The 24,932-nt window shown below is 37.0% G+C and overlaps 1 protein-coding gene across 1 annotated transcript; it reads right to left on the reverse strand.

Moving 5' to 3' along the window:
- Positions 1-562: 562 nt before the first annotated feature.
- LOC122011065 lies at positions 563-24,932 on the reverse strand. Its single transcript, XM_042567505.1, has 2 exons — positions 24,541-24,932; positions 563-680 (listed from the first exon to the last, which is right to left on the reverse strand). The coding sequence occupies exons 1-2, from the start codon at positions 24,930-24,932 to the stop codon at positions 563-565; spliced, it is 510 nt and encodes a 169-aa protein (XP_042423439.1).

Consider the following 24,932-nt stretch of genomic DNA (forward strand, 5'->3'; position numbering starts at 1 on the left):
CTCTTTTAATGTATCGTTTTGTGAGTAGATGGTACTTACTAAGCAATTGCTTATAGATTTGTATTTCCTTATACTACAGATAAAGGTAAAGGAAAGCATGAGTAAGAGGGGGCAGTTGTAATTAGTTCAGAGTAGATCTTTGAACCGAGCAGTGTGCATATAACGAAGTCTTTAGAAGGTATGAAATGTGTAACATCCATGACTTAGGTTGGAGTAAAGAAGTAGGGTGGGCGTGACAGTTTGGTATCAGAGCAAGTTCCACCCTTCCATCACACACACCTCAAACATTGATGCTGCAGCTTCCAAGTAAGAAAGTACCTGCTCATAACTTTTATGCATTTTATTTCTATTATGATTAGTAAGAAATGCTTGTTAAAGATTTAGCATGCTTATATATGAAAGTAGCATAGCAAGAATAGCAAGTAGGAATGAGTATGGGCTGACGTATGTCTCACTGGTTTGGTTTATGATATGTAGAATGACTAGAGGACGACCGGCTAGACAGCCGAGAGTTAATGAATCTCAACCAGTGGAAAATGAGGTTGCACCACAACCTAACCTTTTAGAAGTAGTAGCTCAGCTGCAAAGACAATTGGCGGAGCAGCAGCAGGTTATTGCCGCCCTGACTGCTAACCAGCAAGCTCCTCCTGTAGTCCCATTGGAAGCCAATATGGTGGCACCTATTATGGCAGAAGCTCCATCAGTTACACCAGTAGCCCCAACAAAGGTAGTGAGGCAAGAAGCATACCTCATCCAGTGGCAGAAACTGAAATCGGAGAATTTCTCTGGCACCAATGAACCATGGGATGCTCAGGCATGGTTCAAAACCCTAGAGAGCATAATGGAGCTACTGGATTGGCCGGAGGTAGAAAACATTAAGTGTGCGTCCTTCTGTTTTACTGGTGATGTAAGAATGTGGTGTGACATGTCAAGGAAAAACGAAAAGTGGATCAAATGACCTGGTCTAACTTCGAGACTGAGTTCTTCGAAGAGTTCTTCCATATGCGAGTCACGAATAAATATTACGATGAATTCACGAAATTCTGCCAAGAAAGTTTATCAGTTGACGAAGCCGTGAAGAAATTCAATAGGCTGGCTCGCCTATGCCTCGAACTGGTCGGTACAAAATGAGAAAGGGTAAGGCTAATGCTCAAAATGTTGAGGCCGGAGATAGCCCTAAATGTAACTGGCAGAATTAATAGACCGCAGACTGCAGAAGAGCTGGTTAGTAGTACCCTAATCACGGAGCATTACCTGAATAGTATCAAGTAGCAGAAGCCAGTACTGATTGAGAATAAAGATCAAGGGAGTTCTGACACTCAGAAACCTCAGAGCCATAGCTCAACTTGGAAGGGGAGCTCTAAAAGAAAGCAGTGGAGTAATAAAAAGGGAGGATCCGTAAGCAAGCAGCCTAAGTATGCTACGTGTTCCACGTGCGGAAAGATGCATCCTGGAATCTGTCGCAAGGGCACGAGTGGTTGTTATACGTGTGGTCAAGAGGGGCATATATCCAAGAATTGCCCGACCCGGATCAACCTACCTTCCGCACAACCTATACAATATGGAGGCAAGCAGGCACAGCTACACCAGATGCAGGTCGCGTTGGAGAGTCCTCATATTAGCCAAGGCAGACTGGATGCTCCAGCAAGTTCTACAAATTCTCGAGTTTTCTCTCTTACCAGAGAGGAGGTAGCAAACGCCTCCACTATTGTCACAAGTCAGATATCCATTTTTAGTTAATATGCAACTGTGTTATTTGATACTGGGACAACTCATTCGTTTGGCTTCATAGCATTTGCTGAAAGAATAGGTATACCCCCAGAAGTCCTACACGGATAATTCTTGACAATGCTACCCTCGGGAGGATAATGACATCGACGCATTGGCTACGTGTGGTACCAGTCAAAATTTCAGGCAGAGAACTGTACAGTGATATGATAATACTGAACATGTCTGATTATGATGTTATTTTTGGGATGGACTTTCTGAGCAAGTATGTTGCTTCCATTGAGTGTCGTAAGCGACGAGTCTTGTTCCAACCCGAGGCAGAGCCTAAGTTTGAGTTTATCAAAGAATCAAAGAAGAGAACCCAGAAGTTCTTATCGGCCATAAAAGCTCGGAAAATGTTAGCCGATGGATGTGTTGGGTTTCAAGCTCATGTGGTTAACACCCAGCAAGAAAGAGCTCAAAAGCTAGAGGAAGTTAGAGTTGTATGTGACTACTGGAAGTGTTTCCAGATGAGTTGCCAGGTTTAGCTCCGGATAGAGAAATTGAATTTGAGATTGAACTCATTCCTGGTACCCATCCAATCTCAAAAGCACCTTACCGCATGGCTCCGACAGAATTGAAAGAACTTCAGGGACAGCTATAGGAGCTACTTGACAAGGGTTTTATTCGCCCTAGTAACTCACCATGGGGAGCTCTGGTGTTGTTCGTAAAGAAGAAAGATGGGTCCATACGAATGTGTGTGGACTACCAAGCGCTGAACAAGGTAACAATTAAGAATAGGTATTCCCTGCCTAGAATTGATGATTTATTTGATCAGTTAAAGGGAGCCACAGTCTTTTCCAAGATAGACTTGCGGTCCGGATATCATCAAGTGAAAGTGAAAAAGGATGATGTACCGAAGACGACATTCCGAACGAGGTATGGGCACTACAAGTTTGTAGTTATGCCTTTTGGAGTGACGAACGCTCCTGCTACGTTTATGGATCTAATGAACAGAGTGTTCAAAGCATCTTAGACAAGTTTGTAACCATTTTTATAGATGATATCCTTATATACTCCAGCACCCAGGAAGAACATGCTGAACATCTGAGGACAGTATTACAGATTCTTCAACAGAGCTAGTTGTACGCAAAGTTCTCCAAGTGTGAGTTCTGGCTCCATCAAGTGTCCTTCTTAGGTCACATTATTTCCAAAGATGGGGTTATGGTGGACCCGACAAAAATAGAAGCTGTGAGTAACTGGAATAGACCTAAGAATGCCAATGAAATCAGGAGTTTCATTGGGTTAGCAGGCTACTACAGGAAATTTGTAGAGAACTTCTCAAGGATCACTTCCCCATTGATAGTACTTACTAGAAAGAACAAAAAATTTGAGTGGACAGAAGATTGTGAAAAGAGTTTCACTGAACTGAAAAGGATACTGACCAGTGCTCCAATCCTGACTCTTCTAGAGAATAATGAGAGCTTCGATATTTACTGCGATACTTCTAAATTGGGACTCAAGATTTCACTCAAGGATTATGAGAACTATCCTATTCATGACCTTGAGTTAGCAGCGGTAGTCTCCGCTCTCAAGATTTGGATGCATTACCTATACGGAGCTCAGTGCAAGATTTACACAGATCACCAGAGTCTTAGGTATTTCTTCACTCAGAAAGACTTGAACATGAGATAGCGGAGATGGTTGGAGCTGGTCAAAGACTATGACTGTGAAATCCTCTATTATCCAGGAAAAGCGAACAAAGTGACAGATGCGCTAAGTAGGAAATCTTATGTAACATTATCGTCTATATTTGCTATGTCTCATCCCCTACAGAAAGAAATAACAAATTTTGGGCTTGAAATTATTACTGGGCAGCTCTCCACTTTGACACTAGTGTCAACCCTACTTGATGATATACAGAAAGGGCAAGATGAAGATCCTAATATTCAGAAGATCAAGAAGGGAATACAGGAAGGAGAAAATGGGGAGTTCCGAGTATCAAACAATGAGATACTATATTACGGTAATCGCCTCTGTGCCCCTAATCAAGAAAAACTGCGAAAGAAAATTCTAGATGAAGCCCATGGAACACCCTATGCAATGCATCCGGGTTCCACCAAGATGTACCAAGATATAAAGGAACGCTTCTGGTGGTCTGGATTGAAAAGAGATGTTGCTAGATATGTCAGTACCTGTCTGACTTGCCAACTGATTAAAGCAGAACATCATAGACCAAGCGTAGTTCTGCAGCCTATCCAGATCCCAGAGTGGAAGTGGGAGGATATATCTATGGATTTTATAGTAGGGTTACCCAGAACCACGAATGGTTACGACACTATCTAGGTAATAGTGGACAGATTGACTAAGTCTACTCATTTTCTAGCTATCAGAATAACCTACTCTATTGAACATCTAGTGCAATTGTACGTTAAAGAGGTCATCAGATTGCATGGAGTTCCCAAAACCATAATTTCTGATAGAGATGGTCGTTTTACTTCACACTTTTGGGAATGTGTTCAGAGAGCTCTTGGCACTAAGGTGCGGTTTAGCACTGCATTTCATCCTCAAACTGACGGGCAAACAGAACGAGTGAACCAAGTTTTAGAGGATATGCTATGGGCTTGTGCCTTAGATTTCAAAGGGAGCTGGTGTCGATACCTATGCTTAGCAGAATTCGCATACAACAACAGCTATCAAGCTACTATTGGAATGGCACCCTACGAGGCTTTTATATGGGAGGAGATGTAGATCTCCTATATGTTGGTATGAAGGTGGTGAAAAGAAAGAAATGGGACTCCAGACAGACCTTATAGAAGACACTACCAAAGCCATTCAGAACATCCGCCAGAGAATAGAAACTGCTCAGAGCTGGCAGAAGAGTTATGCGGATGTGCGCAGTAGACCGCTAGAATTTGAGGTCAGGGATTTAGTATTCCTCAAAGTATCTCCTATGAAAGGAGTGATGCGGTTCAAAAAGAAGGGAAAGTTGAGTCCACGTTATGTGGGGCCATACCTGATTACTAAAAGAGTTGGCAAGGTAGCTTATGAGCTGGAACTACCTCAGGATATGTCAGCTATTCATAATGTATTTCATGTCTCAATGCTGATGAAGCATGTTCCCAATGTAAACCAAGTGATTGAACCACAAATGGTACAAGTGCAAAAGGATCTCAGTTATGAAATTTGACATATTCAGATAATAGATTGAGAAGTTAAGAAGCTGAGGAACAAAGAGATACCATTAGTAAAAGTGTTGTGGCAAAGTCAACAGCATGAAGAGGCAACATGGGAACGCGAGGACAATATGAGATAGAAGTATCCATAATTGTTCTAAGTTCGAGGACGAACTTTTTATAAGGTATGGGGGATTGTAACACTCGTAAATTTCCTCTATTCTAAAAGGGCAAAAAGAAATAGAAGAAGAGAAAAGAAATAAAAATATATTCATAAATGGCCCGGGAAAGGATTTAAACCCAAGACATCTTAGTTGAGATTAGTTTAAGTTGTCATTAGGGTGGTGGTAAAGCATCACATTGGCAATAGGAAACAATTCCTTATAAGCAGATTTTGTGTGAAGAGATGTTTTAACTTCCACTTAGTATAAAAAGGAAATGAAGAGACAACAAAAAACCTAACTCTTGATTCCCTTCCTTCCTCCCTAGCCGAATTCCTTCTCCCCTCTTGTCATTTTTCAGCCAAGAACCCTAGGGTTCCAAATTTCCAAAGCTTTTCAAGAAAAGAACCTAAGAGGAGGCTTCCCCACGAGGATTAGTACGTAGGGGAGGAGAAATCCGGAGACCAAGGCATACATGGGAGGCTTATTCTCCCAAAACCCTAGTGGTATAATCGTAAGGAATAGCGAAAGGATGTAAGTATCTCTCACCTGCAGTATAAGTTACTTTAAAGATGTGTTTTGTAATGTCTTTTATGCATGATTTAGAAGACGCATGTTGAGATATGCTTTAGACGTGTTAAGGAAGAAGCATGTCATATTATGTATGATGCTCTCTAAAGTTTTGGGATTAAGAGCATGTTTAGATCATCTTGATTTGCTTCCCATTAAGTTTTGGGACTAAGAAGTATAATCAAGTGCCTAAAGTGCATCCCTATAAGTACGGGGGGGGATTAAGCGCACATAAGGTGTTTGGTTAAATGCCAAGCAAGTTCAAGTACAAGAAATTAATAGTTAAAAGAAAGTATTTTACTTTAGAAAAACATGTACCAAATACAAGGTCCATGGGTGGGCTCCTAGATCGCCCCTAGGCCCCTAGATCGCCTAGTAGTACCTTGATAGGTTCGGGATCAGTTACCTCGGATCTTATTAAGGATGCGCGCAAAGAGGTACAATGCTGGGCCCAAAGCAAGATGATTATTATTTTCACTAATTATGTACAACAATGTTTTCAAACTTCATGGTTTGTTTTAGTGTAAGCTTCCCAAGTTGAGAATTTGAGTTATAATGTGTAGCCTTGATGAACTCTATAATATGCCAAGATTTCTGTGTTCCTTACATTACTAGCAAGGTTTTTAAGTTGATGGTTTGCATGATAAACTGGTTTAAAAATACATGTCATGTACATATTTCCAAAGTATGGTTTTAGCATGGATTATAGTCAAGTGCATGTTTTGCATTTTCCCAAGAAGTTCTAAAAAGCATGTCCTCTTTTAATGTATCGTTTTGTGAGTAGATGGTACTTACTAAGCAATTGCTTATAGATTTGTATTTCCTTATACTTTAAATAAAGGTAAAGGAAAGGATGAGTAAGAGGGGTGGCAAGAGCAGTGCTTGGTGGGAGTGTGTGTGTGACGGAACCGTGGAAAGGATCCGGGAACTTACTAGTGCAGGGAATGTGTTAAAACTGGGTGTAGTGTAATTTCCTACTTTGTGGTTATGCATGAAATACTGTTAAGAGTTGCCAATGATGAATTACAGTTTTCTAGCAATTGGTGTGTCAAAGACTCTTCCTCAAGTAAAGGGATAAAAGGGTAGTCTAAGGAGGAGTACAAAAGGGAGAACAACTCCTTTTGTAGGGTTGGGTGTGACCCCCACACGGCCCGTGACACGGCCGTGTGGAGTCACATGACCCCGGTCCTCTCCCTTTCGGCCAAGGTGACATGGCCGTGGGAATTTACACGGTCGTGCACCTCCTGCTCTCGACCAAGGTGACACGGCCGTGTGGTTTCACACGGCTGTGCCAGAGTGGGGTGGGTGATCCCCACACGGCTGTGACACAGTCGTGTGGAGTTACACAGTCCTAAACTTTCTTCTCTCGGCCAAGTTGACATGGCCGTGTAAATTTACACGGTCGTGCCATGCTCCCTCTCTGGAGGACCTACACGATCGTGTGGTATACACGGTCGTGCCCAACCTAGTCCCTGATGGGGGTTACACGGTCGTGTACTACACACGGCCATGCAAGGCTTATCCTCTGGAAATGTCACACGGTCGTGTGACACACACGGCCATGTGATGGGTCTTGCTTCAAAGGTGTCACGACCGTGTGTCCTTTACATGGTTGTGCCCTGCACTTGCAGGGAAGGCCTTACACAACCGTGTGGCATACACAGTAATGCCCAATTTTGGGTCTGGTAGGCTATACGGTAGGTCATCTCCACATGGTCATGTCTCGGTTCCCCATGGGTAAGTCTATACGGTCAGTTAGGGATACACGGCTCAGGTCTCTAGCAGATCTAGATTTTATCTCAGCTCTGCTTCCCTTCAAAACATGACTTAGTAGTTGTAACAAGTTCAGAGTAGATCTTCGAACTAAGCAGTGTGCATATAATGAAGTCTTTAGAAGGTATGAAAAGTGTAACGTCCGTGACTCAGGTTGGAGTAAAGAAGTAGGGTGGGTGTGACATGTTCATTAGTACCTCACATATGCATATTTATTTAATATTCCTATCATAGTCAAATTACCAAATCAAATTCAAGACTATAATAAAGTAAATCTTACAAACTTGAAGGTAGAAGTAGTCGAGTTCTTGATGAGATGGTGTGCGCACACTGTCCTTTAGGAGTAGTAGCTTTAATACCAACTGAAAAGACTCTTAACTTACCACACATACCGGGGACCCATAACCAAAATTTGCAACCTTCACCATCTAACGTGAAGACCAACATTCAATCATATAATAAAAACCTCTCAAACATTGCTGTTAAAGAACTATAGTAAAAAAAAATAATCTCATCATACATGAACCACCATAACCAACCCAAACCATAGTTTCAAGATCCAAAGAGTTTGAGCAAAGGAAAAAAGGGAAAATAGAGACACCAACACTTCTCCTCCTACGTGTAAAGAACAGACTCTACAGAAACAAGAGTCTTCACAGCACTCCTAAAGGTCCTCGGACAATGTGTCATGGTACCATCTCACCTCCTCGTCTACTCCGAGTGCATGCCCTCCATAATGTCTTGGAAAATGTCTCCCTCACCTGCATCATGTATATCATGAGTCTATAGACATAGTAAGAACATCCCAATATAAAGAATATGACATCCATAAAGAAGAAGGATCAGTAGCTAAAGCATAGAATGCAACTTGAATACAAAATAGAGGAAAATACAGTAAGTGAGAAAAAAACTACACAACTAGTAAAGATGAATATGTCACACATGTGGTAACTATCACTTGAGCTTATTCATTTGGTTCATGATCATAGCCTTAGAGGTACCTCTTCAGAGAACCTATAATCATATAGTCGAAACCAACATACTTTATCGTATAAGTCTTTATCAGTCATGTTTGGAAGGGCTCTCCCCGGAGCTCATCCCGGGGCACTCAACCCGTACTGTCACCACATATGCCCATACTCATCTAGTTAACTACATAAAAACATAACATATTCCTGTCATAATTCACAATTTAAAGTGCATAGTGCTACAGATTTAGAGAAAACTATGATAGAACAATTACTTAAAACATACTCATTCCCATTCTACCGGAGTCTGTTCTTGAAATTCCATTAACAAAAGGACTAGCTTAACATCCAGAATCGATCACCATCTATCAAATTTGCCTTTCAATTCTATACCAGAAAATTTAACTAGCATGAAAGAAAATAGCACAACAATGAAAATGAATCAGAACCTTCCAAGTTGAACGAAGTACAGCAACAAAAATTAAACAAAGCCACGTTGAAATCTAGTCTAAACCCCCAAATTTGACCAAAATTACGAACAAAACATGAATAGTAGTAACAAAGTTATTAATCACATCCTATTACATCAAAGTCTATTCAGCATAGTAGAATCAAATGGGAGAACCAAAAACTTCATCAAACACAGCATAACACCCCAACAATTTGGCCAAAAGTCTGAACTCAATAAGGAAAGTGAGAGCATCATCAATCGAAGCCTAAACTAACAATATCTACTCAAGATTTCGGAAGCAACCAAGAGAAGCAAAAATTTCATTAATCGAAGCTTAAACTACAAGAAAACTATTCCAAAATTCTACGATAGCTAGGAGAACAAGAGCAACATTGAATCAAATAACATCATACCTAATTATGCCTAGAAATTTAGTGCAATCTAAAGAAGTAAGAACAACATCCAGAAATCATTTCGAAACCTCTCTAAATCAGTATCAGGAAACTAAAAACCCTCATAAAACAACAAGAAACAATATCAGTACATCCCGTCGGAAACCATCAAAAACCCCATCGAGAATCTCAAACCACCGAGAAGAAACCAAGCCAATACTCGATTCAACTCAATGCCCTAATCCAGTGTAGAAAATCAAAAAGAAACGCATGATTGAACAAGAACATCACAAGAAGAAACAGTCAAATTGCAATCCATTCATCTAATCGGACATCAAAGACAAGCCTATTAACTCCTCCTAGGTCCCTATCCTCTGACCTCATGGATCTCATACCTACATAGGGGAGTGAACTTGCCTTTCTCTCCCTGCCACTGTCGGAAGCCCTCATCTAGTATTACTGTATCGCCAGTGAGGCAGTTGATAGTCTCAATGTTCAGTCGCAATGTCCTCCGCGTGATCATCGGTGTGAGGTGGAGCTTGGCTAGAGCTCAGAGCACAGTGAGATGCTTGGCCAAAAATGGTGAAGATGGAAAGGGCAAAGGAGGTGGTGATTCGAGAGGAACAGTGTATATGGGGGACTTTATATACCTAGGGTGATTAATTCTAACTTAGGCTAATTAAATTAATCAACTCCCAACCTAATTTGGTGGCATCATCAAGTTTAATCATCTCTATCCCCTTAAAACATGTCATACAAATTTATTTTAAATCTTGAAAATTTTCTAAAATTTGTAGAAAAATTTTTGTAAGTTAATTCCTTAATTAACGCTCATGAGACCTTATAAAGGCAATCTCTACTACTCCATATGAGATATGGATTAGTAAGAAACCTCATTTATCTTATTTGACGATATGGAGTTATCCTACTTATGTAAAGAGGACTATATAAGATAAGTTAGATGTTAAGTCTAATAAGTGTTTATTTATTGGTTACCCTAAGAAAATAAGGGGTTATCAATTTTATTATCCCTTGGAACAAAAAGTATTTGTCTTAAAGCATGTTGTATTAATAGAAAAAGAGTTTCTCTTTTAGGAAAATAGTGGAAGTGAGGTTGAACTTGGGATAATTCAAGATACTCCAATAGACATGGAAGAGATTCCTAGTCTAGAGCTACAACCAATTATTCATAAGGATGAGATAACGGTTGAACTTGTTGATACACCACCTCTTCGTAGATCTAATAGGACATGTCAAATGCTTGAGAAATATGGATTCCTCATAAGTGAATCAAAAAATGTATTGCTCATAGAGGATGAGGATTTGATTGGGTATGAACAAGTTTTAAAAAGTTTAGAAAGGGACAAATGGTTAAAAGCCATGAAGCTTAAAATGAATTTCATATATAAAAATCAAGTTTGAAACTTGGTGAACCTACTCGAAGGCATAATACCTATTGGTGCTGTTGGTTGCTACTCGAAATACCATCCTAGTTCCCCTGTACAAACATTTGTACAAGCATAGAACTATCCTAGCTACCCATGTGCTCTACTGAAGTTAAATTTGGATTGCAAACGATGCTTAATATTATTAATCCAAATTATCCTTCAGAAGTTAAACTTGGATTGAAAACGATACTTAACATTTTTACTCCAAGTTTAACCGATGTGATCTTCCTAAGTTAAACCATATTACAGAAGTCATCAAATATCTATTTCAAAGATCGGCTTCCAGGTTAAACATAGCGAGGCACTAGGCCTTCTTAGGTATGGGATCATCCACCACTTCCTAGACAAAGACTTTCAAAGAAATTGGATATTTAACTTCTTACAGTAAACTAGGTTTAACTATAGAGACCTCAATAGAAACACAATATCAAAACATGAAATCGAACAATAAAAACGATAACAAAAATGATAACTTAAAACCGTTAACCTCTTGTGTTTGGTTTTTCAAGATCTATACAAAAGATGAACTAGTCATGATGCGAAAACTAATAACTAGTTATACCTTTTGTAGCTTATAGATCTCTTGATCTTCTATCGTATTCCTCTCCTTCTCTTGAACGTCGTGTGAGTGACGATCTTCCAAGATGAAAACCACTCAAGCTTCTTCCAAGGCTTCCAAGATCCGGCCACCAACCTGTAACGCCCGCCCTCCCTGCTACTAAAGGGACGGGGCTACTTACTTACTTAACTATTCCAGGATACACATGCATATTTAAAATTTCTTTCTAGTAACATAAAGCAACGGAAATATCATGAAGTTGTACTGGAATGTAACATGATACACTTGGTTCATGTCAATCATAACAAAAATAACATAAGCAGGTCTTTATTTGTTTTAGCCGAGCCACTGCCACACACATCTCCTTGCCTCTCCTACAGCTCCATTAGGTCATCCATTCCTTGCCTTTATCTGTGGTACAAGGAAAGTAAGCTATGAGCACACAGGCTCAGTAAGATCCTTTCCTACTCACAAAAAAAATCGTATTTCATAGCATAGTCTTATAAGCATATAACAATGGAGACATAATCATCTAACATAATATCATGTGAACATAGCCTCCTATCATATCATATCATTAAGGAAACATCATACTCTTAACATATCATAATAAAGGCATCATGTAATGTGAATCATAGAAGCATAACATATCAGCAGGTCATATGAATCGTAAACAAAAACATCTCATAACATCATGTCCTATAAGTCATAAGAGTATGGCATAACATCATGTCATATAATTCATAAAAGAAACATATCATATCATGAATAGGTGCATCATGCAGAATGTCTTTTTAAAACATATGTCATGTCAAGTGCAAGATGTCTTTAAACATATCTTTTGATACTTAAATATAATATCATCATCATGAGGGCCCGGCTTGTACCACATACATACATAAATGCGTGCAATCCCTAGGACAGGGTAGCTAGCCCCGAACCTACTAGGGATCTAGACCCGTTCATAGTCCGTCGGCCTAGAGGCGTACTAAGGAGCCCATCCCTTTTTACTAGACCCGTTCATAGTCCGTCGGCCTAGGGGCGTTTATGGAGCCCACCCTTGGTACAAGTCATACAAAGTAAAATACATGTCGTGCATATCATATCATCATAACTGTCATATCATATCAACATAAATGTCATGCTCTTGTCTTAACATGAAGAGTGCTCTTAATCCCAACTTAAGGGAAGCAACTCTTAGCCATTTTCTTATCATATCATAAGGCATGCATACTTGGGCACAAAGCCATCATAAACATCATTTTCATGCCTGGTTCATAAGCTTACATAAATGAGCATGCAACATATTTGAATCATACATACTTGGGTACATAGCCATCATAAGAATCATTTCATGCATGGTTCATAAGCATACATAAATGGCATGTTACTTGTCTTATCATAAAGCATGCATACTTAAACATAAAACACATCATAAGAGTCATCATCATGCAGGGTTCATAAGCATACTTAAATGAGCATATAATGCATCATAGGAAAACATAATCATACATGGAAAACATTTACTAGCATCTCCTAATTCATATCCTAGTATGTGAGACACCTAGCCAAAATCATAATTGGGTCTCTAACCCTAATTCCATATAGTGGCCGAAAGTCACCATGCTTGGTTTTAGATTACAACATCATATAAGCTTGTGAACCTTAGATAAATTTCAGATCATAAACTATAAAATATCATGAGCATAAGAAGTTTAGATTCTAAGCTTCCTAGGCCTTTTAACTTAGTTGTGGCCGAACCTTTAAGAACATGAAACTAAGTTCTATACAAGCATAAGAATACCAAACTAACTCCATATCATATCATAAGGAAGTCTATAAGCATGTTAGATTAGGTTTTAAGCTTCTTGAAACCCTAAAATCTATCATGGCCTAAACTTCAAGAAAAAGGAAATAAATTTCTAAGCAACATATAAACAAATACCTAGCCAAGTTCATATCATATCATAAGGAAGTCTATGAGCATGTTACATTAGGTTTTAAGCTTCTTGAAACCCTAAAATCTATCATGGCCGAAACTTCAAGGAAAGGAAAATAAATTCCAAGCACATGCCAACATGAATACCTAGCCAAGTTCTTATCATATCATAAGGGAGTCTACAAGCATGTTAGGTTAGGTTTTAAACTTCTTGAAACCCTAAAATCTATCATGGCCGAAACTTCAAGGAAAGGAAATTAAATTCCAAGCAACATACAAACATGAATACCTAGTCAAGTTCTTATCATATCATAAGGGGGTCTATAAGCATGTTAAATTAGGTTCTAAGCTTCTTGAAACCCTAAATCCATCATGGCCGAACCTTTACAATAAAGGAAATAAAATTTCCAAGCAACATACAAACATGAATACTTAGTCAAGTTCATATCATATCATAAAGGAATCTATAAGCAAGTTAAATTAGATTTTTAAGCTTCTTGAAACCCTAAATCCATCATGGCCGAAACTTTACAATAAAGGAACTAAAATTCCCAAGCAACATACAAACATGAATACTTAGTCAAGTTCATAACATATCATAAAGGAATCTATAAGCAAGTTAAATTAGATTTTTAAGCTTCTTGAAACCCTAAGTCCATCATGGCCGAACCTTTACAATAAAGGAACTAAAATTCCCAAGCAACATACAAGCATGAATAGTTAGTCAAGTTCATAACATGTCATAAAGGAATCTATAAGCAAGTTAAATTGGATTTTGAGCTTCTTGAAACCCTAGATCCATCATGGCCGAAACTTCAAGGAAAGGAAAATAAATTCCAAGCAACATACAAACATGAATACCTAGCCAAGTTCTTATCATATCATAAGGGAGTCTATAAACATGTTAGGTTAGGTTTTAAACTTCTTGAAACCCTATACCCTATCATGGCTGAAACTTCAAGGAAAGGAAATTAAATTCCAAGCAACATACAAACATGAATACCTAGTCAAGTTCTTATCATATCATAAGGGAGTCTAAAAACATGTTAGATTAGATTCTAAGCTTCTTGAAACCCTAAATCCCTCATGGCCAAAACATATAAAGAAGAAGATCAAGCTTTAAACAACATCCAACATAAATCTTTAACTAAGTTCATATCATAACATAATGAGATCCATGAGCATGGGTTTCTTTTCTTTTATTTTTATTTTTAAGCCTTCTAACCTTACGAAAATTTCGTAAACGACTTGTACCACAGGTAAGGGGATACTTACATCCTTGTGTTTGATTTCCTTAGGGAAGTAATCTTGATTGTGGAGCCTTCCTAAGGAGGAGCCCTCCTTTGTTTGCGCTTCGACAATGGAGGTGGGGGAAAAAAGGCTTGGTCACGGTGAAGAGAAGGAGGGAAAAGGAAGAGGAGAAAAATGAAATCTCTTCTTTAATTTCCCTTTTTATTCTACATGAGAGGAGGAAGGGAAAATGCACTTTTCCTTCTCCTTTCTTTTACTCACTCCTTAATGAAAAGAAGAAGCAAGGCTCATCTTTTCCTTGAGAGGAAGGAGGCAACTCCAACTTCTCCTTCTAAGTGAAGAGAGCCTTCACTTCCTTATCTTTAACCATGATTTCCCTTTCCTTTCTAACAATAATTACTCTTGGTCTATTGGTTAACTTATTCATGTATTTAGTGAGAGATCCAAGGTTCAAGTCCTAAGTCTTGTATCTCCCTTTTTTTTTTTTTGCTAATGTTTACCTAAGACTTATTTTTATCCATGATAAAAATATCTAAAAAAAAATAAAAATCTTGCTACGTACCCTATGGGTGTTACACAACCAACCTCCAAGGGATGCTAGACAAGAGAGATTCCTTCTCTTCTTCTTCTCCTTCAAGCAACCGACCACCAAGAGATCTCCACACAAGATGCCGCCGGCCACCAAGAGAGAAAGAAAAAGGAGAAGAGAGAAGGACAAGGGCCGGCCACCAAGGATTGGAAGAGAGGAATAGAAGATGTGTTGTGGGGTGAGGCACCCCCTCCTTCTCTTTTATAATCCTTGGTCTTGGCAAAAAAGGAAAGTTTTAAACATAATTAAAACTTCCTTATATTCCTTGCCAATGACTAAAAAGGAAAGCTTTAAAACAAAAAATTAAAACTTCATTTTAAGCTTGTCATGGTCGGCCACCTCCTTGTGCTCCAAACAAGGAAAATTTTAAACACAAAATTAAAACTTCCTTATTTGTTTCCGGTAAGAAATTTTAATTAAAAATTTTCTCTTTTAAATCCCTTGTTGGTTATAAAAGGAAAATTTTATAAATTAAAATCTCTCTTTTAAAACATGTGAATGGTTACCAAAAAGGGAAATTTTATCAAAAATTAAAATATTTCTTTTAACTACAAATAAGGAAAGATATCAAACATTTCTCTTAATCCTTTGTAGAAAACTATAAAAGGAAAAATTTAAAATTTTAAAAACTCTCTTTTAAAACCATGACTTCCACAAAAGAAAAGATTTTAAAAAATTAAATCACCCTTTTAATTTTAATGTGTGGTCGGCCACCTTGCTTGGGCTCCAAGCTTGGCCGGCCATTGATCTTGGCTCCATCCTTTGGCTTGGTCGGCCCTAGCTTGGGCTCCAAGCTTGGCTTGGCTGGCCACAAAGAGATGGGTAAGAAGCTTGGCTCTAAGTGGATATAAGGCTTTATAAATAAGAGGCTACAATAGGGACCGAGAGGAGGAATTGGTTTTGGTCTCCCGATGAGCTTGAGCTTCCCGTGTTCGCCTCGAACACCCAACTCAATTCATCAATAATATCTCATTCCACTAAAAAATTATTATTACACTACCGCACCAATCCTATATTACAATATGGGCTCCTTCTTATAATGAGTGTGTTAGTCTCCCTGTGTTTAGGATATTGAATGTCCACTAATTAAACGAGTCACTAACAACTCACTTAATTAATATCTTAGCTCCAAGAGTAGTACCACTCAACCTTATTGTCATGTCAAACTAAGTCCACCTGCAGGGTTTACATGACAATCCTTATGAGCTTCTCAAGGGGACATCGTCAACCTAGATTACTAGGACACAGTTTCATTCTATAATCAACAACACACCATATAAATAATATCATTTCCCAACTTATCGGACCTATTGATTTAACGAACTAAATCGCACCCTTTGATAAATTAAAGAAATAAATATTAAGTATATGTGTTTGTTATTATATCATGATTAAGAATACACACTTCTATAATAGCAGAGGTCTTGTTCTTTTAACAACCAGTATAAAAAGATCAATCTCAAATGGTCATGCTTAATACACTCAGAGTGTACTAGTGTAATTTATAGTCAAGATAAACTTATACAAAATTACACTACAACAATTCCAATGATTTGTCCCATTCCATCTTGGTTGTGAGCAACTATTTATAATTTATAAGGAACTGATAACATGATCTTCTGTGTGTCTCCTCACACCATGTTATCTACAATATAAATTAAGTGGACAACTACACTTAGCATAAATGTAGACATTTGACCAATGTGATTCTTATTTCAAAATAAATGTTTATATAAAAAGTTAGACTTTTAGTATACACTCTAACAGGTGCAAGTATATTCTCAAGAAGAAAACTGACATGGATGGTAATGTGATTACCTATAAGGAAAGACTAGTAGCGAAAGGCTATCGTCAAAAATAAGGTATTTACTATGATAATGTTGGGTCTTTCGGGCTGCGAAAACCGCTTTTCGCGTCGCGGAAACCCCGAAACCCCCAGCCACGGATCCGTGCGAAGTAAAAACTTTCGAAAGCATATGAGTACGAGTTTACAAAAACCTAGATCTACTCTAGATCTACAAAGAAGAAGAGCTTATACCTTCGATGCGTGCCCTTTTCGTATCCCGCTTGTCCAAGGAGATGCCGGATCTCAAGTTGTCAAGGTAGACAACTCTCTATGCGTATCCACACGAACAACTCGATGGAGGGAGAGCCTTTTAGTGTGCTAGCACTCTAAGAAGGTCTTGGCAATGGAGAGGAGAGGGAGAGAAGAATTGGAGCAAGGAAGAAGATGATAGAATGAATTCACTTGAATGAAAAATTCATTCCACATTCACTGTGTGTGGCCGGGCACAATTGTAACTCCTCTACAATTAATGTGGCCGGCCACATTAAATGGAAAGAAGGCTTGTAACCTCCATGATGTGGCACACACATGTGCTAGACATAATGATGTGACATATCATCATTGGCCACTTAATGCCAAGTCACAAATGATGTGGCATAAAGTCAAGTCAAACTTGACTCTTCATCTTCCTCTCAAGTCAAGTCAAACTTGACTTAATCTCTCTCATGGTTGATCTAATCCAACCATTTAATTTAAGCCAATTTAATATAATGAATCTAATTCATTTAATTAAATTGATTCAATGAGTCATAATCTAAATTAGACTCATTGAACACATGAATCAACTTGAGTCCAACTCAATTAGCCCAATTAGGATTACTCTTAATCCAATTTGATTCATCAAATGAATCTAATCCTCTTGGTTCATCATATGAACCTAATCTCCATCTAATTGTCCTTAGTGTGTGACCCTATAGGTTCTTGTAATGTTGGCAATGCCCCTAAACCCATTTAGGAGCATAAGTAATGAGCGGTATCTAGCAACACATCATTACTACCCAAGTTACAAGAATGTTGAAATCCAACATCACCTTGTGACTACTAATTGTGACTCCTCACAATATATGACAAGTGTCCTTCTATCCTAGACATCTAGATTGATCAATATGAGGCATAGACTTGTTGGGTTTTTCGGGCCACAAAAACCGCTTTTTCGCGTCGCGGAAACCCCGAATCACCCTAGCCAACGGATCCGTGCGAAGAGTATAGAACAAAATTTACGAGTACGAGTTTACAACTTAGATCTACTCCTAGATCTACATAAAAAGATTTTATACCTTTGAAGCGTGCCCTCGCAAATCCCGCTCGTCCAACGATACGTCGGATCTCGAAGTTGTCAACGTAGACAACTCTCTAGTAATATCCACACGAACAAGAAGTGTTCTCTAACACTCAAGAATGGAGAAGAGAGCACCACAAGTGTGCTAGCACTTCTTGGGCTCTCGGGTAGGATTTGAAAGAGAGAAAAGAGAGAAAGCAAAAAGGAATCTTATACACTCACTAGTAGTATCCTCCTTTGTGACCTTCACTTTCCCTTATTCTCTTGGAATACAACTCACACACCTTCTCCATTTCTTGAAACCCACGGCAACAGCAAGAGGAGGAGGAAGAGAGCTAAGGAGGAAGAAGCATTCAACACAAAATCAATGCCACAAAAAAATGAAACCCTTTTCATTATGTGGCCGACCACACATGGGTAACTCCCCATTTAATGTGGCCGGCCACATTAAATGGAGGATTGTAACCTCTTGATCTCCCTTGATGATGTGGAGATGATGTGGCAAGGTTAGTCATGCCATGTAGGATGAGTCAACCTTCATGATGTGGCAATACATCAAGTCAAACTTGATGTTTCAACTTCCATTTGGTCAAGTCAAAATTGACCAATTCTCTTCCTTGTTGAGTTAAATCCAACCTTTGATTCAAGTCAATTTTAATCTAATGAATCTCAATTCATTAATATAAATTGACTCAATGAATCAAATTTAAATTAGACTTATTCAACAATAGAATCTAATTGAGTCTAACTCAATAAGTCTAATTTGAATTAATCCGAATCCAATTCTTGGTGCATCATATGAACCTAATCTAATTGGTTCATCATATGAACCTAATCTCCATCCACTTGTTCTTTGTGTGTGACCCAATAGGTTCTTGTAACGTTGGCAATGTTTCTAAACTCCTTTAGAAACATATGCAATGAGCGGCATCTAGCAATACATCATTGCTACCCAAGTTACAAGAATGTTGAGATCCAACATCACCTTGTGACTACTAATTGTGATTCCTCACAATATGTGACATTGTCCTTCTATCCTAGACATCTAGATTGATCAATGTGAGGCATAGACCGTGTCATCCTCTAATCAATCTAAATCTTGAACTCCAAGTAGACTCACTCGATCAAATGAACTCAACATCTCATGTTGACTCATTTGGGCATGGCCATGCACTTCGTGGTCTAACTCTATCAAGAATATCGATGTCGCTCCCGTCATATGGGAGGGATAGATCTCATCTACTTCACTCACATCCCTCTGCATAATTCGTTATATACCCAGTAATCGCCTTTATAGTCCACCCAGTTACGGGTGACGTTTGACGAAACCAAAGTACATAACTCCTTATGTAGGGAACCATGGTGACTTCAGGTCTAAGGACCAATAGTCATACTAATAGTCACATGAGAAAGTATATGCCACTCATATAACGATCCATGATACTTTCTCATGGCGGGTTATTCAGTATACATTCTCCAATGCATACCCATGTGTCAACTTGATATCTTCATATCCATGACTTGTGAGATCAAGTCATCGAGTTGACCTACATGCTAGTCTTATTGCATTAACATTGTCCCTGAATGTTAATACTCGACTAGGAATAATTTAGAGTAGTGTTCTCTATATCATCTCACTATCGATTCAACCAATCGATTGATATAGGTAAGAACCTTCTACTCAAGGACGTTATTATACTTAGTTTATTTGGCACCAATACAAGTAAGTATAATAACCAAAAACCAAATGCCTTTATTTATATAGAATATGATACAACAAGTCCAAAATACAATCATCAAATGATTAGCTCTAGGGCTCTAGCTAACAAGACCGTGTCATCCTCTAATCAATCTAAATCTTGAACTCCAAGTAGACTCACTAAATCAAATGAGCTCAATATCTCATATTGACTTATTTGGGCATGGTCATGCACTTCGTGGTCTCACTCTATCAAGAATATCGATGTCTCTCCCGTCATATAGGAGGGATAGATCCCATCTACATCACTCACATCTCTCTGCATAATTCGTTACATACCCAGTAATCGCCTTTATAGTCCACCCAGTTACGGGTGACGTTTGACGAAACCAAAGTACATAACTCCTTATGTAGGGAACCGTGGTGACTTCAGGTCTAAGGACTAGTAGTCATACTAATAGCCACATGAGAACGTATATGACACTCATATAATGATCCATGATATTTTCTCATGGCGGGTCATTCATGTGTCAACTTGATATCTCTATATCCATGACTTGTGAGATCAAGTCATCGAGTTGACTTACATGCTAGTCTTATTGGATTAACATTATTCCTGAATGTTAATACTCGACTAGGAATGATTAAGAGTAGTGTTCCCTATATCATCTCACTATCTGTTCAATTAACCGATTGATATAGGTGAGAACCGTCTACTCAAGGACGCTATTATATTTAGTTTATTTGGCACCAATACAAGTAAGTATAACAACCAAAAACACATGCCTTTATTTATATAAGAATATAATACAACAAGTCCATAATACAATCATCAAATGATTGACTCTAGGACTCTAACTAACAGATAAAACATTTTGACCAGTAGTTATGCTTAAATCCATTTGGATACTTCTAGTTATAGTAGCTCATTATGATTATGAGATATGAAAAATAGATATGAAAATAGCTTTTCTTAATAGACAACCATCTGAAGATGTGTATATGATATAAATTAAGGGTTTCACATCTATTGATAAAACAAAGTATGCAAGTTTCAACAGTTTATTATGGACTGAAGGAAGCATATAGGAGTTGGAACATCTATTTTGATGAGACAATTAAAGAGTTTTATTTCTCAAAATCCTAATAAATTCTATGTGTAATGAAGGTTAATGGAGTGTGGTCATATTACTAGTATTGTATGTAGATAACATATTGCTCATAGGAAACAATATCCTATTCTATATTTAGACAAAGTTTAGTTATCCAAAATATTCTCCATGAAAGATATGGGAAAACGAACCTATATCCTAGGGATTAAGATCTATAGAGATAGATCAAGATGGTTGCTTGGTCTTTCACAATCTACATATATAGATAAAGTTCTAAAACGGTTTAGTATGGATGAATCCAAGAAAAAAAATTTTCCCATGAGGAATGGGATTCACCTTTCAAAGTTTATGTGCCTAAGTACACAAGATGAAAGGATGTACATGAGTTAGATCCCATATGCATCAACTATAGGATCAATCATGTATATTATGTTATATACTAGGTGTGATGTATCATACACTCTTAAGTGTCATGAGCAGATATCAGTCGAATCTAGGAATGGATCATTAGGTGGTTGTCAAGGCAATCCTTAAGTATTTAAAAAGAACTAAGGACTTGTTCTTGGTATATGGAGAAGGTGATATAGTTATACATGAGTGTAGTGTTCAAAACCGCTTATTTCATTAAGGATATTTATTGGATTAAATTATAATTTAATTAGAATTTAGATTTATTTAATTAAGAGGATTTATTGGATTAATTAAAATTTATTTAATTAAGGTTATTTATTGAATTAATTATATTTAATTAGATTTAAGATTTAATTAAGAAATTTATTAATTTAAATATATAGATATAGTTAATTAGTTAGTTTACATTTATGGAATTTAATTGGATCAATTTTATTAAGGAAATTGTTGGATATAAATATTAATTTTATACCCAAATATGTATTTTTATAGCCATACAAAATAATATTAATTAAATAAAAAATAAAAAATATATATAACGTGTAATATGTAAAATATATATAATAACTAAGAAACTACAATATTATCACGTACAAATTATATATGTATATATAAAATTCAGATAATTATGATATAGATAAAGAATAGAGATAAAACTTAGTATGAGGTTTTATAAAATATATATATATAGGAATTAAAGGACTTAACATTTAGGGATAAAACTTAATATGTAGAAATTTTTAAAGATTATTTATCTAATCGATATTGAAATAAAATATTTTGTATGATATAAAATATATAATGTGTAAATTATAGTATCATATGTAAAATGTAATATAGACATATAATAAATTATAATTGTGAATTAAATAATTACTATGTATGTACGATGTATAGGTGGATATCTAATTAAATATTACTATGTATGTACGATGTATAGGTGGATATCTAATTAATATGGAAATAAAATAAGGTGTAATTACAAAGAATAAATAGAAATAAATAGGTAAAACTATATATGGAATTATATAAACCATGGAAATAAGTTTCTATTTAGACTTAGCATTAAGTTTTATAAATAATATATGAGACTTAGCATTTATAAAATCTATCTAGTATTAAATAAAAGTATACGAACTTATATGTGACTCACGTGTATATACATAATCTATAAAATGCATATGTTGTAGATAATAACTAAGAACTACACTATTATCACATACAAATATGTATATATAAAATTCAGATAATTATGAATATGGATAAAGGATAGGGATAAAGGTTTAGTAGATAAAAATCTAGACCAAGTCCTAAAGCCTCTACCATATATAAAACTCTCACCTAGAACACCACTTGTTCTTCTTCTTGCCGCCGGCCCTAAGGAGATTTCCCCACCCTTTGTTTATCCATCGATGCTAGAGTTTCAAGTGAAGTCAAGGAGTAATAGAGAAGTACTTAAGGTATGTTCTCAACCATGTTATTGTTTTAATTAGTCTCTATAGTCTTGTGTTGTTTTGGGATTTTCCTTTTTATGATATCATGTTTTGGTTTAAGGGTGCATGTTTCTATTATGTTAATGATTTTTATTAGTTTCTATAATTCTTTAAAGTTTCATATTGGGTAGCTTGTAAGATTAGGTTTGTTTCCTTATTATGATATCATGTTTCGGTTTCAATAAATGGTGTATGTTCCTATTATGTTAATGCTCTTAATTAGTTTCTATAATTCTTTAAAGTTTCATATTTTATAGTTTGTTCACTAAAAAAAACTACAATTTAGGGATGAAATTTAGGGACGAATAAAATTCGTTGCACATTTGGGACAGATTTTGCAACAAAATAATAATTCATCGCAAATTAGCAACGAAAATAGAAATGGAAAAAAACTTCATTGCAAATTCGCAACAAATACATTTTCGTCGTAAAAATCGATGTCAATCAGCATCGAAAAATAAATTTTGTTGGAAAAATTAAAAAATTTGCGTCAAATAAATTGTTCATCGCAGAATTTGAGATAAGCAGATAAATTTTTGTGACAAATCTCTGGTTTCATCGCAAATTGGAACAAATATATATTCGTCACAATTATCGTCGCATATTTGGGAAGAAATGTCGAGTTCGTCGCAAATTTCTATTTTTTAAGTGAGACTTTAAAAATTTGGAAAATGACCCTAGAGATCTCGGATTGACACGAAAAAAGTTTCTATGGGTTCGTATCATTCTCCTCATCTTATTAGTGGGCCTAAACCAAATTTTTAACCAATATTCTGACATTTATAAATTTTCTAACCCGAACGAGTAATAAATATTAAAATCTTGATACAAAAATTTATAAATGTCAGAATATTAGTTAAAAATTTTGTTTGGGCCCACTAGTAAGATGGTGAAAATGATACGAACCCATAGAAACTTGTTTCGTGTCATTTCAAGCTCTCTAGAGCCATCAATCAATTTTTTAAAGTATCAATTAAAAAAACAATAAAAAAGAAATTTGGGGACGAAATTTGGAATTCGCCCCTAATTTGGGACGAACCTGGAAGTTCGTCGCAAATTTGGGGCAAATTCCCAAGTTCGTCGCAAAATATCAAATTTTCAAAAATCAAAATAAATGAGTCCAAAATACGGGAGATGGACCTACAGAGCTCCGAATCACATGAAACAAGTTCCTATGGGTTTGTATTGATCTCATGATCGCAACGATGACCTCAAATATCTTTTAAAATTTTTTAATCGTAATAATAAGTAGAAGGAGTTCATAAAGTTTAAGGGCGCGTTTGGTTCAAGTCATTATCTATAACCTTGGTTATATGATTACCAGGTAATCACATAACCAAGGTTATGGGGAATATAACATAATCTAATGTTGTTTGGTTCAATTCTAAGTAATGTAACTCAAACTTGTTTGTTTCGAGGTTCTAATATATAACCTAATTTAATATTTACGGTATTACCCTTTGTTCCATCTAAGGTATTTTATAACTAAATCAATTTAATATTTGATTATTTTGTAAAATAAATTAAATTAATATTATTAATATTTAATAATATAAATAAATAAAATTAGATAATATTTTCTTTTTTATTTTATAATCTATTTAAATAATTTATTAAAATTAATAATGAAGTTTTACTTATAATTTGTTTTAATTTAATAAAGTTTTAATTAAAATAATAACATTTAAATTAAAATAGTAAAGTAAAAAAAAAAACGTAGCAGATAATAGGAAAGTCGGTTCTTCTTCCTCGCGTTGCCCACTGCCGCAAGTCGCCTTCGCTGCCCACCGCCCGCCCGTCTCTCGTTGCCTGCCACCCACCGCCTTGGAGTGCTTGGCGAGAAATGCCAGCGCCAGCGCGCCCTCCTCGTCCTTCGCTGACAGCGGCATGAAGTTGGTGACGGCGTCACGGCCGCGAAAGTGCTGTGCCGCCACATCGTAGGCGCACGCAGCTTCGGCCTCATCGACGAAGGTGCCGAGCCAACGCGCTTCTGGCGCTTGTAGATCTGAGCGCCCCACTGGCTGTTTGGCTGCGGTACGACACCCCTGTACTGAGACGAAGGTAGCTTCGAATAAGTCATCCCGGCTGTAGCCGCTTGTTGCAACCAT

Source organism: Zingiber officinale, chromosome 8A, assembly GCF_018446385.1.
Source record: "Zingiber officinale cultivar Zhangliang chromosome 8A, Zo_v1.1, whole genome shotgun sequence".
Taxonomy (NCBI): Eukaryota; Viridiplantae; Streptophyta; class Magnoliopsida; order Zingiberales; family Zingiberaceae; genus Zingiber; species Zingiber officinale.